At 38.9% G+C, this 19,432-nt stretch overlaps 2 protein-coding genes and 1 long non-coding RNA gene across 3 annotated transcripts; all 3 read right to left on the bottom strand.

The window, feature by feature from the left end:
• Positions 1-4,369: 4,369 nt before the first annotated feature.
• Positions 4,370-6,333, bottom strand: LOC141351387 (uncharacterized). The gene is made up of 4 exons (XM_073858055.1): positions 5,692-6,333; positions 5,456-5,599; positions 4,919-5,174; positions 4,370-4,633 (listed from the first exon to the last, which is right to left on the bottom strand). Exons 1-4 carry the CDS (start codon positions 6,331-6,333, stop codon positions 4,617-4,619), a joined length of 1,059 nt encoding a protein of 352 aa, XP_073714156.1. The 3' UTR covers positions 4,370-4,616.
• Positions 6,334-6,478: 145 nt separating this feature from the next.
• On the bottom strand, positions 6,479-7,667 carry LOC141368115 (uncharacterized). Its single transcript, XR_012371941.1, has 2 exons — positions 6,698-7,667; positions 6,479-6,652 (listed from the first exon to the last, which is right to left on the bottom strand). It is a non-coding gene; the product is annotated as an uncharacterized lncRNA (long non-coding RNA).
• A 521-nt stretch (positions 7,668-8,188) lies between these two features.
• LOC141368086 (uncharacterized) lies at positions 8,189-14,401 on the bottom strand. Its single transcript, XM_073872749.1, has 2 exons — positions 11,756-14,401; positions 8,189-11,667 (listed from the first exon to the last, which is right to left on the bottom strand). The coding sequence occupies exon 1, from the start codon at positions 13,841-13,843 to the stop codon at positions 11,813-11,815; it is 2,031 nt and encodes a 676-aa protein (XP_073728850.1). The 5' UTR covers positions 13,844-14,401; the 3' UTR covers positions 8,189-11,667; positions 11,756-11,812.
• Positions 14,402-19,432: the final 5,031 nt, after the last annotated feature.

Below are 19,432 nucleotides of genomic sequence, written 5' to 3'. Positions count from 1 at the left end.
ACAGGGCGATGTAATCTAATGGCTGTTTCCAAGCACTCTTTAGCTGAAATAAAGCCTCTTTTTATTTACATTACAAATGCCTAATATGTCTATTTTAATGGTCGCGGGCGCGGGGCGAGTTGTAAAAATAGATACAGTGTTGCGGTGCGGGTTGGGGCGGGCCAAATATTTCATAAAAGCGGGACCCGCGGGTTGGAAAAAACGCCGACCCGCGCATCACTATCACAAACCACATCATCAAGAAAATCAAGATTTTTGGGCTTCGACAACCCAAAACACAAAGCCAATGGAAATACTGAGGGAGGAGATAAATTTAGTTTGCACAACACTGGCCACAGTGTCTTCTTGCTACTTTTAAAAAGTGGCAAGCCATCAATATTGAGCGAAAAGTTGATGAAATCTAATTCAGAAATATCCTGTAAAGGATACATTTTCAAATGATTCAGGAGCTGGTCTTTGCAGTCAAGGTAGATATACTGCATTCCTGATTTAATCTCAAACTCAACACTTTCACTGGTGGCAAGCAGTGTTTTTGCTGTCCTTGGCAGGTCTGGGTGTCCATTTTCTATCAAAATTTTTAACAAAGAATCTACTGCATTGTGTTTTACATGAAATTCATTAGTCCACTGTGCAATGCAATGTCTAAGTGGTAGGTTAGTTTCTCTATAGTCTCGCGTAGCCAGACCTTCAATACTGAAGGTCTGGTGTTTATCGCTGCTTTTTCGGGACAAAGCCCGCCCACGAGCTGTTTGACCGACATGTCAAACAACCAATCACAGTTTGTTTCATCTAGCGTCACGTTTCGGACTCCCCACAATAACGAGCCGGCTGGCAACAAGTCATTTATTGAAATAACCAGCCGCAACCAAATAGTATCTAAATAAACAACATTACTCACCATAGGACAACGTTGAGCACTTCATCAACAGCCACGCCAATGAGACGAACCTGTTAAACGTCTGTTTGAAGCATATCTCTCCACTTTTTAACACATACAAGCAATTCAGGAGAACCAAACTTTTAAACTCCACTAACTACCTTAAAGAAAACTCTTGGACGTCTTTTAGAGAGTCGATGCCGTGAACTTTGCATATTTTTGAGAATCCAATGTTTAGCTGATCATGATAACTGCTCATTATTATCCACGTGAACACGACTGATTCTCTTCCTCAATGGAACGTCAGAGCTTTGTTTTCCAGGGACTGAAACTAATCGCGACACTCGCGTCTCCTGGAAATCCGTTTTTTTCCAACCAATCAAAGACGACTTTAACATTTTCACAGGGTTTCCAGAAAAGTGTACGAAAAACATCAGACGTTCAGCCAACAGTTTGTGGGCGTGACGTCTGAGGCTGAGACTAGTTTCTCTATAGCTGCTTTGGGACAGGAAATCATCCACATCTCCCTCATCTGCAATATTCTGTTTGACAGAACTCTCTTCTTGTGTAACTTGTTGGGGCAGCAGTGAAGAGCAATGAGGAGAGAAATTTGTTGGCAAAAACTCTGCAATATTCTGTTTGACAGAACTCTCATCTTGTGTAACTTGTTGGGGCAGCAGTGAAGAGCAATGAGGAGAGACATTTGTTGGCAAAAACTCTGATGCTACTGTTTGAGCACAGTTTGCATAATTTCGTTCTAATCTTTTTGCCCTTTGCCAAATCGATGTGTACTTTCTACAGACATTGCAACAAAATGAAAGTTAAAGAGAGAAAAAAAATGTTGATTAAAAAACATACGAGCACAATGTTGCATCCATGATGCTTTCACTGTAAAGAAAGAAGAAATTGCAGCATGAGTAAACATTTGTGAAGTGAATCATATTAAGTTGATCATAATAATAATAGGCAGAACTATAACACAACACTCCTATAAAAGTGTCACAAGAAGAAGACCAAAGTCAACATAATTTCCCCAGCCTGGTCTCATCATTCATAAGTAACATTATCAGGTACAAAATGCACAACGCTGAAACGTACATTATGGATGTATTGACAATATTTAAATGTTTACAACCATATGTAAAATATTTAATATTTTAGATTATGTAACCCTGCCCCAAACATAAACATTTTATAGATAATATAAAAAGAATATATAAAACAAAATAGACAAAACTGAGTGTGTCATGACACAAGTGGAGTGACAGGACGCAAACGCAGAGTTCAAAATATAAATAACATTTAATGATAAAACTGGAAATAATAACACGAGGAGTAACAGGTAACCAAACACAAGAACATCCAAAACAGGGAACAGACATGAGAGTAACGACAATGATCCAGCAGTGAGTAAACAGAAGACAGAGGTATATATACACACAGACTAAATGACAAACAGGTGTGATGAGGCAGGTAATTAATCAATGAATGTCCAGGTGATAACAATCGGAACAGAGACAAGACATGACACGGATTAATCGTGACATTACCCTCCCCTCTACGAGTGGCTACCAGACACTCACATAAAACACAACAAAAACAAAGTCTGGGAGCGAGAGTCCAAGGGAGGGGTGGAGGGCTTGGGGACCTTGGCGAAGCCGGCAGCCGCCGGGATGAGACCAACAGGACGGTTGGCCGGACTGCGCCAGGAGAACCGGAGCGATCACTCCAAGAACCGAGGCAGACGAATTACCCCCCTCCTGGGAATCGTCGACGATCAGATGCCCCCGGAAATCATCTCCCATCCCCTCGAGGAAAAGGAGACCCTCGCTCGGTAGCCACCCCGGGGAAATGATCGGGCGTGGTCAGTTCCGGATCCCCCTGCGAGCAGGATGGTGGTCCTCCGAGGGACCGTCGACGATGACTCAACCATTGGGGGACCGCCTGGGCCGATCCTCCTCCCGCAGGCCCGCAGGAGCGAGCGATCGCTCACGGTGGTCCCCAAGAGACATCGGGGCTGATGGGGAATGAACCCCGATGTCACTACTCCCCCTCGACGAAACTCCTGGGGGAGCCGCCCTCCGTGAACCTGCTGCGTCCAGTTTGGCTGGATCATTCTGTCACAAACGGGGAACGGGAGTAAGGACGCAAACGCAGAGTTCAAAATATAAATAACATTTAATGATAAAACTGGAAATAATAACACGAGGAGTAACAGGTAACCAAACACAATAACATCCAAAACAGGGAACAGACATGAGAGTAACGACAATGATCCAGCAGTGAGTAAACAGAAGACAGAGGTATATATACACACAGACTAAATGACAAACAGGTGTGATGAGGCAGGTGGTTAATCAATGAATGTCCAGGTGATAACAATCGGAACAGAGACAAGACATGACACGGATTAACCGTGACAGAGTGGTTCAAAAAGACAATTGTTGTGACAATATTGCATTAATAAGGCATTTTGCCAACCTAATCCCACTTCTACATCTAACCTACCCCAGGGTATATACAGCAATCCTTAAGTTAAATTTACTACTTTTTAATACCTTTTTTACTACCTTCAGAATATTTTTTAAAACCATCACGACACTGAATTGCAAGTGTTAATCAGTGACCTTTCTACTATTTACACAGATTTTGACATATATAACATACAAAAAAGAATAGATTTAGAGACTGATGTTGACAACATATTGCACATTTATTTACTTAGTAAATAAAAATAAAACAAACTACATAAAATGTGCAATGCAGAGAATGCACACTGGCTGGCATTCATTGCAAGTTGATGCATTACAAACGGGCATCTTCTATGAACTGTTGCGGATTCACAAACTGGCATCTTCTATGAACTGTTGCGGATTCACAAACTGACATCTTTTATGAACTGTTGCGGATTCACAAACCGGCATCTTCTATGAACTGTTGCGGATTCACAAACCGGCATCTCCTATGAACTGTTGCGGATTCACAAAACGGCATCTTTTATGAACTGTTGCGGATTCACAAACAGGCATCTTCTATGAACTGGTGAACTATTGTTTGCACTTGTGCTATAGGCCTAATATGAACTTGTGGGCATAAAATCCTATGGCAAGTGCCTTAATTCCATGGCCTTTTCCTCAATAGTTTTGTCCATTTTGACCAATTCCTCTTTTTTCTCCTTGTGTCTCCTTCTAAGTGTGTTTGATTTGGTGATTAGCTGGGCCATTTTTGACCCAGCTTTCCCCTCTGCCTCCTCGGCCAATTTGTTGGCATCATTTTCAAGGATGGCACAGACTTCGTCCAGGACTCTGCGTTGCTTCTTGAGCTCCTGTAGTTCGTCCTCTGCGGCCTTCCTTTTCTGTGTTTGAGCATCACTCTCCCTCTTTTTACGCTCTTGCTCCAGGTAGAGCCTGTACTGGGACCTTGCTGAGGCCACAGAAACCAGCAGGTCCTTTGTTAAAGGCACCTTGAGGACACCACCACAGAGGTCACAGATTAACCTCAGTGATTCAAAGGATTCACCAAGAAGGTTACAGGTTTCCACCTTCTTGTTAATGGAGAAGCCCCTCTCCACGGTGGCTTGTCCATGTGAAAGAAGTAAAACGCTCTGGCAGAATCTCAACAGGTCCATGTAGGATGGGCTGAGGGTCAAGTGTAGAAACACATCCACACGTTGCTTGAAAGGCTGGAAAGAGCGGAATTTTTCATCTCTGCCCTCAAGAGACAGCAATGATGTAAACTGCTAAATGATTACATCACCTACAACATAGACAAAGAAATTAAGTTAATTAATACAGTAGGTCATTTAAATGTATCAGACCATTTGGCAATACATACATCACATAATGTTATAACATCTAAGTAGAGCTAGGAATGTGTAAGGCTTCTTCTGAACTTATTAATTTGATAAAGCATTGACACTTCCTGACTGTTGAGAGGAGAATGCAGAAAACCATCTTGCTAACACACACACTTCTTATACAAGGCTTTAATCAATCTGAATAACCTATGCACTTTGACTGTCCCTATACAATATCTTCTTACCAGCTGGTATGCCACCTGCCAAATGTTTGCAGTGGAGGAATGTTTGCACTATTCCTTTCATCTGTCTGATGCACCAATCGGGATCTCTGTGCATTCTTGAAGGGTCCAAGCATGCAATCTGCCTGACCACTTGGAATTTCAGGGGGCTTTTCTCCTGTAGCTTCACAACAACCTTAATCAGGCCCTGCAGACATTCTCGCCTGAAGGTGAGCACAGAAAGCTCACCAACCTTGAATCCTGGTTTGCTCTGAAGTTCCTAACAAATGAGGAACATTAGTGAATGTTCACTGCAAATGCTTTGGAAAATAATTTGTTTTACATCTTTATCCCTATTTCTATCCCTATTTCTTTTTCATCTTCTTATTATTACTATTAATTTGAGTAGTAGTAGTAGTTTTAGTAGCAGCCTAAACATAATAGTAGTAGTAGTACTAATAAATGACAGAAGTTAATTTTAAAACATACTTCCTGGTTCTTTTTGCAGGCAACCCAAAACACATCTGCAGCTCTAGGGGGGGGGGGAATAAAGAAAATTACCTTGATAGCAGATTCTGCTCCCAGGCCTATGTCTACACTCTTTGGGGAGACCAAGTTCTTTTCATCTGTTAGATCTATTTTGATCAGCTGCAGAGGTGTGAGGTCCTGGGTGAGCTCTCGTTGAACGAACCGCCTCAGTAAACTCTTAAAATGACAAAACAAGCAGTTAGTAATCCAACCATTTACACAGATTCACCAAATGCAATACATTTTATAAAATATTTAATGATCATTACCATCAGCAGCTCAGTCAAATCTTTGGCCAAGAAGGGCAACACTGCAGCATCAGTTTGGAACTTTGTCAAGAAGGGGTTGAAAGTTCTTGCGATCGCCAGAAAAAACTGGAGTTTTGCAATAATGAAAGGATCCTTTTGTGCAGCTACTATGGTGTCATATGAAGCTGTGCAGGGGACTGGAACCTTCTTTTTCTCTGCAGCATCCACATACGTCTTCAGCACTGGCCAAACTTCAACTGCCCTTTCCGCCACAGGAACGTTTTCCACCCATCTATGGCCACAAAATGGTATGGGAAAGCAGGAGGACCCCGTCACCCTAGTGAAATCTTCTCTCCTGGCAGGCACATTATGAAAGAGGAAGTGCATGGCTCGCAGAAGTTTTTCCAACTGCCACATAGTAAAGCCTGCCTTTAAAGCATTGTGGACGGTGTGAAGTCCACAGCTTCCAACAGTGACAACCTGGGCACCTCCATAGAGCTCTGCATGTTCTTTCTGGAGTAGATGTGGACGGTGTGAAGTCCACAGCTTCCAACAGTGACAACCTGGGCACCTCCATAGAGCTCTGCATGTTCTTTCTGGAGTAGATCCACCAACTTGAAATTCATTGGGGCCATCCATTCCAACTGATAGCAGTTGCCTCATATTCAATTGTGTGACACATTCCTGTGAATCGACACCAGGAGGAAATCTGTTATAAGTTATCATTTAGACACAGTAAAATAGATCTTGTTGGACTTTTATTTCTAGTCCGGCATGTTCTTTTGAATGAGGAGATCAGACACGTAACTCAAATCAAATTATTTTTAATAAGTATCTCAAATGAAGTATTACAGAGCTCTGGGTCAAAACTGTCCCTGTCCTTACACAACACCAATGCAGAAACAGGTCCCCCGAGGAGCGGTTGATCTGATCTGCCTTTCCCTCTGACCCCAAAAATATATATGTGTAGTTGGGTGGGGGCCTGTTCGATGGAAAGTTTTACTTCTTTCTTAAAAGTTCACCAGACCCGTTCGATGGAAAGTTTTACTTCTGTCTAAGAAGTTCATGCTGCTATATACAACATTGACCTTTAGTTCACCCTGTCGCCCCGACATCCTGTTTCTCGTTTCCCCAGGTGGCTCTGCAAAGTAAAAGTTAAAAAACACACATACATACATACCACACACAACTGCAAGCCTCCAAAATCTGCAGACATGACCTTTTAGAGTCAAATGCAATGGATTCATATATAAGCTTTGATCATGCACAACAAATAAGACCAATCATAAACAAAACTAATTTCAAAACTATGTGATAAACTGCTAAATGTTAATACTCATAACTGCTTTATAATATTAGAAGCAATGCAATTATTAATAATGAAAGGATATACTGATGTGGGAAATGTTCTCATTTTCCTTCATTCCCCCTTTTGATCTCCTTTACAGGAGATCAACCACTGGTTCATCCTCCTCCTAGCAGTGGCATCTGATACGGTGGAGGATCCTTTCCCTCCACCGTCTTCACGATACACCTGTTACACAAAGATCTGATACATGGCATACAACAACATCCACAGTTTACTATTATTGCTGCCGCCACCGCAATAGACATTATCAATGAGGTTATCAGTGCGCTTTATTGCCAAAACCATTTTGTCATCCAGCTATTACATGGGTTCTTAATCCCTGAATTTTGTCACTTTATTTCTTTGTTCATTTATTTATTTCAACAGGCACTACCACAAATATATGAATTTGTGTAAATCTTATCTCGGCTTGAAAATATTCCAAGAAGATAGGCACAAACCTTAGAATATATAATATCGTAAAAGAGGTGTGAAAAATTTAAATTTGGTGAACATGTATTATAAACGTATTGTAAAATATAGCAAAAGAATTTCCTCCACACACTGTCAAATATAACCAAAATATAGTAACTATTCCTCTAAAAACTGTCACGTAATAAAAATGTAAAATATCCCAGAAATAAAAGAATTATAAAATATTTGTAAAAATATAGATGAAGGTTGTAAAATATAGTCAAACCAGATGTAAAATAATTTCAAAACACACACGTTAAAAGTAAACTGTTAAGCCTACAAATAAATCTATACCAAAAGAATATATGTTAATTCAAGATAATTGTAAAATGTCTTCAAAATGCATTTGTAAAAGAATCTATAAAAAATGTAAAACAATGGTATGTCTCCAAAAATACTCCTGAAAGAATAAATGAAAATTGTAAAATGTTATCAAATATTTTCAAAGATGCTCACAAAAGGATATATTAAAATGTAAGTCCTTTGAAAATCATTAAATATTGTAAACTGGAAAACCCTTGAAAATCACAATATGTAGAAAAATGTAAAATCTTTGAAATTCTCAAATGTGAACATGTGAAATACTTGAAACTCATGAAAATGGTAAAATGTAACACCTTTAAAAATCACCAAAAATAGTAAACTGTAAAATACTTGGAAGTTGTAAAATATTCAAATGTAAAATCTTTAAAATCTGAAAATATATTGGAAAAATCTCAAAATAAAAATGTAAAATATTTGAAAAATAGTAAAATACTTCACAATCTCCCCTTTTTTCCACTTATTATTCCCTTACATACACAGTAATGGTTATTTCAGTGTTTTGGAACTCTTCTTTGATTAAATCCCTTACTTTTTCCCACTCTAATCTATCCAGACCACACCCAATCCTGGGTATAGCCAACTTTTTTTACCCTTTGTTCTTCACAGTGTTTTTTTGTTCTTTTATTGCCTGTCTCAATGTGTCGTATTTTGGCAAATCTTTGGCTTTCTCTTTTGAAAAATTGTTCTTTTTGCCCTTCCTGTTACCGCGCACTGTCCCACCGTTTCCGTTGTCAAACTACTTTGTCTACTCCATATCTCTTTCTGAATTTCAATGCTATTCCTTTTCCAAATGCACAATCTTTGCTAATGCAGTGAGCTAATGCTTCATGTTCTGGACTATTGAATAATCCCCCTTTAGTTCTTTGAGTGTAACTTTTGTGTTCTGTTGGGAAATGTCAACCTGCTGTTGTTCCCCTGTGTTGGATTCCCCCTTTTGGTCCTGCAGTTCCTGCAGGTCCAATCTTACCGTATCCCTTAGGAGCACCCAATCCTCCAATTGAGTGATTTCTGCATCTGGATATTCATGAGAGATGGTTTTCTGTTTGGAAAAACTTGAAACAATATAATTCAGTTTGGTTAATTATGTTCTGTTATCGAGATTTTTATTTGTTCAGGGTGCACTGGGTTGAACGGATCAGGAAATGAACTACCATCAGAAGTTCAAATGGTGTAAATGAGGTCATGCGGTTAAGATTCATGCGTTTAACTTTTTCCTGTGATTGACGATGTTATACGGTACCGAAACGGAAGCACAATCCCAGTGCACTCTCAACCTTTTGCAAATCTATATTCTTAAAATGTGTACCGTTGTCTGAGCGAATAATTCGTGGAAAACCGTGACGCGGAATTTATTGGTTAATCAAACACTTAATCACCGAAATGAAATCTTCCTTCCCCGTGGGCCACGCCTCTGGCCAACCTGAAAACACATCCACGAAAACCAAAAGATACCGTTTACCTTCCACTCTGTCCCCCATGTCTGTGTAATCGATAACCACTTCCTCACCAGGTCCCCGTGGCGGGAAGACACCTGGGGCACATTTCACTCCAGCACGTACATTGTGTATGGAGCACACCCTGCAGTTAGCGATAAATTCTTTAACTGTAGCAGCCAGGTATGGGTGCCACCACTGGTTAAGATTGGAAATGGTTTGTTTGATTCCAACATGTGAGGGGGTGTGTGCTTGAGTGAGAAGTGGTTTTACCATGCTGGGCATAATTATGGGTCTACCGTCATGCCCTACCCAGCCAGTTTGCGTCCATACAGCTCCTTTTTGGAGCCACATGGATTTTTCCTCATGCTTTATCTTGTTTTACTGCTATGTTTGGATCATGCAAAATGTCGGTGGTACATTCTTGTGTGGCATTCTGCAATACCATCTGTGTTACGTACTCTGCACCTATTTTTACTGCCATGTCCGCTATCCGGTTACCTTGTGCCGCATCTGAGTTACTGTTATCATTACCTTTGCACTTTATGATCGCCACCTACTTGGGTCTCAAAATAGCTGCTGCTAATGCTATGATGTCTTCCTGATGTTTAATAGTTATGTTGTTAGCTGCCATAAAACACATCTTTTCCACTTAGGTAATTCTGTTACTACTGCACCCACTTCATAGGCAGAGTCACTAAAAATGTTAATTATTTTCCCTCTCCCCACTCCAAAGCCTTTGTCATTGCCACAATTTATGCTCTCTGAGCTGACTGATGTCCCTGTAAAGGTTCTGCTCTCAATATTTGAATCTCTTCCTCTTCCAGTGCTGCAATACCTATTCCTGACCTCAGTGTTCCACTCGAATCTCTGAAAAAACATCCATCTGAAAACACCATAACTCCCTCCGTAATGATGTGTGTCAACAAATCTGGTCTAATTTTCTCTTCCCTTTCCACGGTCATACAACAGTCATGGGGTTCTCCTTCTGTCCAATATGAGGCCATGTTTATGCCCTCATGTGTGAAAACCAAATTTAGTTGTGCAGACTGTTTTCCAACCGTCTTTGTCTCAGAGTGGAAATTATAAATGATGATTAATTAACATAAGTTACAACAGAGTGCGCGGTGAGTACGGTCAAACAATGTCCCTCACGTGCTCTGCAAGAGGTAAACAGAAGAAAGCATTAGTGAGATCGATGCAATTATACCATGATTGATTTTGAGTGATTTAATTCAGAGAAGTGTATGGGTTTGGAACAGGTAAAGTTGGAGTTTTAATGATTTGATTGATTGTTCTCAAATCGTGTGCCATTCTGAATTTTCCTATGTTTTGTTTTTCCACAGGCAAAATTGGTGTGTTCCAATTGAAATCAGCATACTCTAAAACCCCTGCGGTTAACAAACCTTCAATGGTATATTTGATACCTTCCTCTGCCTTTGGTTTGTACTTTTATTGAGGCCTCCAAAATTGGATCATCACATGTCAGCTCGAACGATATTTCTGGGAAATTTTTACAAAACCCTACATCTGTGGGATTCTGTGTTCATAACTGATCGGGCAAACTTTTCAACATTGTTTCATCATTTTCATGATCACTTTTATCCCTACCATGCCATCTTGTGAGCCATTCGTGTTCCAACACTACAGTGTCTTTTGTTTCTTGTGTGATCAAATAATACCCTGAGCTAGGTGAATATTTTACACCAGGAAGTTGGGTTTCCCTCCAATCTGTTAAATTTATTCCCTTCTTTACCATTGGTCCTAGATCTTTAGCTTGGTGTTGGGGATGTACTAATAATGATATATGGGGTGATGCCTCTTCCCTCATTCTATACCATTGTTCCTGTTCGGGGGTAAGTTCTACTATAGCTGCCACTCCCTCTTTGCCTATCATTATTCCTGCCCCACAAATTTCCCATTGTTCTCCTGCGATGTTATCAAATTGTTCTTGGTACCAGTACTCTTGTGTTCTATCATAAAACAAAGTGACATGCAGTGGATCTATTAGCTGAGTTTATGGCGCTAATGATAATATCCAAGGTTCCCATTGACAGTACAGATCGTTCAGGGTGTCCCCTGTGTCCCCCAGAAGCACCCTCCCCCAGTAAATGTCAGCTCCCTGTGGAGAGGTGTTTGCAGAAAGTAACCAATGTCCATGCGTTCTCATTGTGGTCATGATGGAACAGTTCATGGTGATACCATTTTTCATAGTTACTATAATCCCCTCCGGGCTGCATAGGATTTCAGCTCCAAGTTTCACTAGCAAGTCTCTTCCCAACAAATTTGTCGGTGAGGAATATGACAGCAGAAAAGAGTGAGTCAGTGATTGTTTTTTCATGCACTGCACTGTGAGTTCTTTGGAGAATGGCAGTCTAGTTATAGCCCCGGAAAACCCCCTTACTTCAGTGGTTTCGTCTGAAATAAGATTTTTTGGAAGTTCATAGTTCAGTGTGTAGTATGTTGCCCCATTATCCACCAGGAATTCAACAGGATGTGAGTTCACCTCCAAAGTCAGCAAGGGTTCCGCCCTAACCCTGCTGAGGTCGTTCCGTGGGCTGTCTCAGTACCACTCCCTTTCCCCTCCAGTGGACAAAGGGTACTGGGAGTGTGGTCGTGGTGCTTTTTCCACGTTAGGGGCCATGTGTGGGTTATGGCCTCTGCCCCGAGATGGTCTCTGTTGGGCTCCGAGTTCAGGTTGCCGACAATCACGGACGAAGTGTCCCGGACGACCACAACGGAAACACCCTTCTTGATACTGTACTCTTCCCCTCCCCCTATTGTAATCCCCACCCCTACCTCTATTGGAGTAGTTTATTGGTCTTTGGGTGGTTCTTTCCCATTTTACATTTGATGGGTCAGCTTCCTGTTCTTTGTTGTATCTTTGAGGGGTTTTCATTTCCTGAACTACCATTTGTTTATCCTTCTTTTTACCTTTTTCTTCATTTATTTTAGATCTGGCCTCATGCAACTGTAATTTTAGCAACTGTTTTTTCAATTCCTCTACTTCCCCTACTTTTTCTTTTTCGTTCGCCCTAGACATGTGATGAAGGAAATGTCGTTCCCAAACCTCACATACAGCACCTGGTAAATCGGGGTTGGCTTTTATTTCATCTTGTACAGATTTAGGAGTCCCTTCCAATACAGCAGCTCTGAACATTTGTTCCTGTATTTTGTCTGCATGTGGATGAGCCCCAGTGTGCTCTTCCCATTCTCCTTTGCATCGACTCAAGTATGCTGCTGCTGTTTCTTCCCCTTTTGGAGAAAATTTGATATTATAAAGAGTGCCTGCTGGCGCTGGGTACAGCTTTCGCAGGGCCTTTCCCCAAACTGATGCCACTTGACAATATGGGTGGTCATCATATATCCCAACCGTTCCTGCCTCTTGCTCAATTTCCGTGATCTGTCCTACAGTCAGTACCTGGCCCAATAACGCCCTCAGGTCTCCTATCGCCAATGTATGGCCCTGCGTCAAACTTATTACCTTCCCTATCCATTTACCCCCTCCACTCGTGATATGAGGTAACTTTGCAAGGATAGCTCCCATGTCTGTGAATGACCATGGTTTGTATTCTAGGTTTCCATTTGTGTCCACTAGTGGGCACATATTTGGTATCCCTCGAATGAGACCTAGTTCCCTGTATTCCTGTTCTTCTCTTTCCTGCTCTTTCTTTGGTGTCTTTATACTGGAGTTATATTTGCTCTCCTCTCTCATCCTCTTACCCATCCTCATTTCTCCTCTGATTTCCACTGGATATGTTCCCTGATTTTCAACCTCTATCTGACTCCCAGTCTCATCCACTGTTATAAATCTGCTGCTCAATGTTTCTCCTGGGGTGCTTTGTGCTCTGGGCTGAAATGTCCTTTCCTGTGCTACGCTGTTCCATTGTTGCCTTATTTCCTTTTCCAGAGCTGCCATCCTCTGTTCTGCCTGTGCAGCTTGCTCTTTATGTGTTCTCATTAATTCAGCTGTTTCTCTTGCTATCTCTCTCTCCTCCATCTCATTTTCTGTTATTAAATCTAATTTACCTGATTTTATTTTCCAGCGATTTCCCTCCCTCTGCTCCATGTCCAACACACCCTTTTGTACTTCAAATACCGGTAACTGTGTGTGGGGCGGGGCATATGGAGGTGGAACAGTGGGTGGCAGTACTGGATATATGGATGCTATCTCCCTCCCTTCTTGAATTGTGTTTGCTTCCTTCTCTTTAACGTCACTCTTTTTTATTTCCACTTTCATTTCTGTCTCTTTTCTCTCTTTGTCCAGCTGTACCAAAGCCACACAACTTACTGCCATACTATGCCATAAGTGAAACTCCTCACGTAGTCTCTTCACTTCCTTTTCATGCTTCTTTCTAGCGAGAAGCCCCACTTCCTTTTTGTCCTCTCTCTGAAACTTCCTGTGTGCGTCACTTTCTTGTGCTATTACGTGTTCTTTCAAACTTATTTTTGTTCTATCCTCGTAACCTTTAAGTTGTTTCCACTCTTCATACATTTCCTGCAATTTCTTAATTTTCTTGAGCCTTGCTTTTTCTGGTAAACCGCTCACTAACTGTTCTACTGCTGCCTCCCATTGTTCTTTAAGAATCTTCATTTTATCTTCCACTACAATATTTCTTACCCTGAATATCTCGTTTATTCTTCCTTTCAATGTTATTCAACACCAGGCCTTCTGTAAATACACACAAATTCTCACAAAATTATTTGCTGTGTTTTTTCTTAGTCAAATGAATAATAATCACCTCTTTATCGAAATTAAAGTTCACCTTAATAATAAAATACTTGCCAGACAATAAAATTCAGTACTGTTACTTCTTTATTGTAATGAAAATGTAATAATATTCAACTCCTGCTCGATGATGATTCAAAGAGGATTCAAAGGCGTTGTCAAAACTTAAAAGAAATTCAATTTGGTATTATGTAATTCTTGTCAAAATTCAAACTACATTCATTATATAATACCTGTCCAATTTGAAATTTAAAATGTCAAAGCTCAAAAGAAATGTAATGATATTTAAGACTTGTTAAAATTAAAACAAAATTTGTCAAAATTAAAATGTAATAATATGTAATACTCTTTTTAGTTAAAAATAGAATTTATCCAGATTAGAAATAATATGTAATACTGGTTAAAGTCAAAAGTATGATTTGTCAAAAATAAAGAATACAATAATATTTTACTTAAATTTTAATATTTAAAATTAGAAACTACCAATAAACTTCGTCAAGATAAAAATGTAATGACATTCAACACTTGTTAAAATTGAAAATTAAATTCACATCAATAATATTTATTTCTTGTCACTCGTTCAAATGGCAATTTCCATAAAACAACCAGCACTCCTCTAAACTCTTACTGATCTCACTAATTCTCTATCGTCTTCCTGAAAGTTACAATATTCTTATTAGAGTTCGAAACAATTTATCCACTAGGCGTCTCAATCAATTCACATGCACCGTATACTTGTATGATAACCACGGCTGAGTCTTAAACAGAGTCGGTTCAGTTTTATTAAGCCCTGTTCCAATACTGCAATCAAACTTATTAGATATAAGTAACCGTTTGAATATTTTACACTTCAACACTTTATGTCTCTTGTCTATCTCGGACTGGGTTTATCTCTCTTCCGCACGCCTTTTTACCACAGATACTCTATAATATATAACTACTTCAATATTATTTTTCCAAAAAGAAAGTAAAACTACAGCCCCGTAGCGGACAAACAACAGAATAAGAGCACAACTTCTAAAGTGAAACTAAATTACGCTACGAGCTGGGAAGTTCACAGTTTCCTCTCCCTTATTTTATAATCTGTTGAATATGAAACAATCTCTTCTGGTAATAAATTCACCGAAAACAATTCTCAATTTCAATTTCTTTTAAAATCAACTACAAATAAACCACTCTTTCTTTCCGAGTCACACCCCGGATTGAAATAAGAAAAAGGACATCCACACTAAAATACAATAAACATAAAATATACTGCAGAAACGTCTACTCCTTTAAACATGAAATAACACTAGACAACTCCGGAGAATCACACATTCACACTAATAAAACAAAAATAAAAACTGGATCCGTCTACACTTGTGTAAATGAAATGATACTAAACAAAATTCCCCAAATACACACCATAGTAAAATACAATATACACAGGATTAAAATATGCTTTTCTACAAATTGAGTTAAATTTTGCTGACAGTAAATTGCAACCACAATAAATTTTCTAAAGACAGAATCCGACGGCTTTTAAAACTAGAAATTTTATTCCAATTTCACTTACAGTAAAACGATTACTAATTGAACACATAAAAACTGAATTACAATTTTACTGATAATAAAACTAGATAATACTCAAACTTTAAAAACTGAATTGAAATTTACTGATCATAAATCTGACTCAAAATAAAATGTCTTCGTAGAAATAGAAAATTGAATTAAAATTTAAGATATACAATTAAGTAAAAATTACTGATAATAAAATTGAATAAGAAAAATAGAGAATTGAATTAAAACCTAAGATATAAGATTAAGTAAAAACTTTGTTCATAGGAAAATAGAAAATGTAATAAAAATGTACTAATCGTGGAACTGAATAATAGCAAAAATATTTCGTAAAAAGATAACACTGAATTGCAATTCACTGACAGCAAAAATCAATAAAAACATTTATCCAGAGAAGAAGTTGAATTAAAATATACTCACAGTAAAGCTGATAATATACCGGTAGCAAGCAGATTTACAAATAAACAGCCATTCCGTACAATCTTCAGTAAGTTTCAAATTCCTATTCTTTAGCACAACTTAACAATATTGCTTACAATAAAACTTTTTCAAATACCAATATTATCTTCGTCTTTTCAACTTTTTCGTGGCTTTCTTACCACTTTCACTTTCTCTTATGCGGTCCGACCGCTATGTTCCCCGTGGTCCCGGACCACTTTCTCGGGTATGAAACCCACTTTAATCTCTATGTATCGCGGTCCAACCGCTGTGTTCCCGGAACACTAAGTCCTAATCTAATGTAATTTTATCCTGCGGAACAATACAAACCGCTACGTGTTCCCGGAACACGCGTCCAATTTTACTACGCTAAAAAAAAACGTGGTACGTGACCACGTCCGGATCCCGGATCCTCAGTTTCTGGAATGAACCATTTTCCAGGGAGTTTAAACCCGGAGGTTAAGGACACTCGTCAGTGCCGGGTATCCAACTCTGCGTTCTCCGCGTTCCAAACGCGCCTGGTCCCGGACCAGTTAATAATTCCTTGTATTGTTTTTTTTTTTATTTATTTTTATTTTTTTACTATTTTTATTTTATTTTATTTTATTTTAATCGTATTATTGTTATTTCCCTTTTTATTTTATTGACACATTTAATAGTTCATTTGAGATATACAATTTAGATAAAAATGACAATAATCATTGTATCATTAATTATTCTTCACGACATTTAAATAAAGCAGAATTTTGATATAACAGGTATCTGCTTACCTTTCCTATTTTGCGCAAGTGGAATGTCGAGAAGAAAAATCAATGATGTCCGGTCCTCCTCATCACGTCGACGGGGTCACCAATTGTTGGACTTTTATTTCTAGTCCGGCATGTTCTTTGAATGAGGAGATCAGACACGTAACTCAAATCAAATTATTTTTAATAAGTATCTCAAATGAAGTATTACAGAGCTCTGGATCAAAACTGTCCCTGTCCTTACACAACACCAATGCAGAAACAGGTCCCCCGAGGAGCGGTTGATCTGATCTGCCTTTCCCTCTGACCCCAAAAATATATATGTGTAGTTGGGTGGGGGCCTGTTCGATGGAAAGTTTTACTTCTTTCTTAAAAGTTCACCAGACCCGTTCGATGGAAAGTTTTACTTCTGTCTAAGAAGTTCATGCTGCTATATACAACATTGACCTTTAGTTCACCCTGTCGCCCCGACATCCTGTTTCTCGTTTCCCCAGGTGGCTCTGCAAAGTAAAAGTTAAAAAACACACATACATACATACCACACACAACTGCAAGCCTCCAAAATCTGCAGACATGACCTTTTAGAGTCAAATGCAATGGATTCATATATAAGCTTTGATCATGCACAACAAATAAGACCAATCATAAACAAAACTAATTTCAAAACTATGTGATAAACTGCTAAATGTTAATACTCATAACTGCTTTATAATATTAGAAGCAATGCAATTATTAATAATGAAAGGATATACTGATGTGGGAAATGTTCTCATTTTCCTTCAATCTCAACAATCACAAAGGTTGGTTAAGGAGAAGCATTACTGCATACACATTTGATTTCAATTAATACATGGTAATTCAGCAATTAAATTATTTAGTGTTTTTTTCCAACAACAAAACCTGAGCCAAATATTACATTTCTATAACTGTGATAAGTTGTTGAATTTAACAAAATACTAAAAACTAGTGCTGTCAATCGATTAAAACTTTAACTAGATGAATCACACATTTTTTCTGTGATTAATTGCAATTAATCGCAATAAAAAAGAAATGTTTTTGAACGTTTTTAATATATTTTTAATGTAATAATTTCACAGTTAATCAAATTAATGTAGAAACAACATAAAGACAGTATATTTTAAATACTTGTTTAAATGGCATCTTTTTATGAATGAAGGCCTGTATTACAGCTACTGATTTTTTTTTACATTTATTATTAGGCTTCAAATACAACAGTTTTTAATTTAAGTAAACTTAAAACAATGCTAACATAAACCCTTAATAAATGTCATGTTTACTCCTGCCCTTCCTGTCTTAACAGTTAGGAAATATACAGAAATTTAATAAAGTTATCAAAGTTATATGCAGTCTGCACTGCATAAACTATAAATTAAATAGTTAATCCTTATTAAAGCTACAAAAGTTATTTAGTCAAGAGCAGCGAGTCATTTCCCTTTGTTCTTTAACTTTACTGACAGGAAGCTTTATCGGCTGCTGTCCCTTTAAGAGCAGACAGACACGCGGATCTCACCGTTTATATACTGTCTGGATGGATCTCGCCTCATTCTCTCACAACTCTTTTTGTTCATTTTAGATTTTATATAAATCATTTAAGATTGCTATCATGAGGATAATCAACAAAACTGGCACTTTAGGATGTTTATTGTTAGTTCAAGCAGTAAATTAGCCAACATCATCCTATAATATACAAAATCTTTGTAAATAAATAACTCTTCAAATGAGGGTTATATTAAAAAAGAACTAACCTTTATGTGATGCAACAAATCTTCGGCCCTTCCATGTCCCAAAAACTGAGACCCGAAGTATCTAGATTGGACATGGTCATCCTCCCAGTATCGAACATGGATGTCAAGTTGTTTTTTCTTTGACGCCTGATTGAGGCTCTCATCAAACATTAACACAAATGGCCCAGCCTTGTTGATGCCATCCACAAGTTGTTTTTTGAAGAACGATGCTAATCCAAATCGGATAATGTACCCGGTTTTGTCTTTACCACACGTGAATGACTTCGCGATGTCAGAGTCGGGAAATATTTCTTTAAACAGCTCCGAAATTCCTTCATTGGAGTTCAACGAGTGGTGATTAACTGCAGTGTTCAGACACCACAGAGCCTCCGCGCGCAGTGTTGGTGTGGCGCCCATGACCATCCGGAGGTCAGACGTTGCTGGAGCCGTAGCTTTTGCCAGTAGGCCTACAGTGGCACTAATAATTTGCGGCGTTGGTGGTGGAGGAGCAGCCGTGCAGACAGCTGAGATTGGTAGAATTAACTGCTCTCTGCGAGCACGCATTCTATTTTTGTGTTTAGTGGATTGCATATGCGACCGAAGTGCGTTAACTCCCATCCAGTTGACGTTTATGTTTTTTTTACACACCGAACAATAAGCCTGCCCGTTATTCCCTACTACAGGCCTAATCCAGTCCTTAAACGCTGGGTCGTCAACCCAGCATTTTGAAAACTTACATTTGCCCATGAAGAAGACGATTGTCTAATAAAACGTAAGCCAGCCACTTCTGTTGAGCGCGCAGTGTTCTGAGATGATGCCGAATGACCACTGAATATGACGTCAGCATCAAACATACGTTGAGACGGAGACGAAAGATCTTGATGATTATGTGCCCAGAAATGCTTTTAAACGAAGTAACGCGAACGCAGATTGAAATTCTATCAAAATAGGACACCTTACAGTCTGAA

Source organism: Misgurnus anguillicaudatus, chromosome 2 (genome assembly GCF_027580225.2).
Source record: "Misgurnus anguillicaudatus chromosome 2, ASM2758022v2, whole genome shotgun sequence".
NCBI classification, from domain to species: Eukaryota; Metazoa; Chordata; class Actinopteri; order Cypriniformes; family Cobitidae; genus Misgurnus; species Misgurnus anguillicaudatus.
This window is presented reverse-complemented; position numbering and strand designations above follow the sequence as displayed.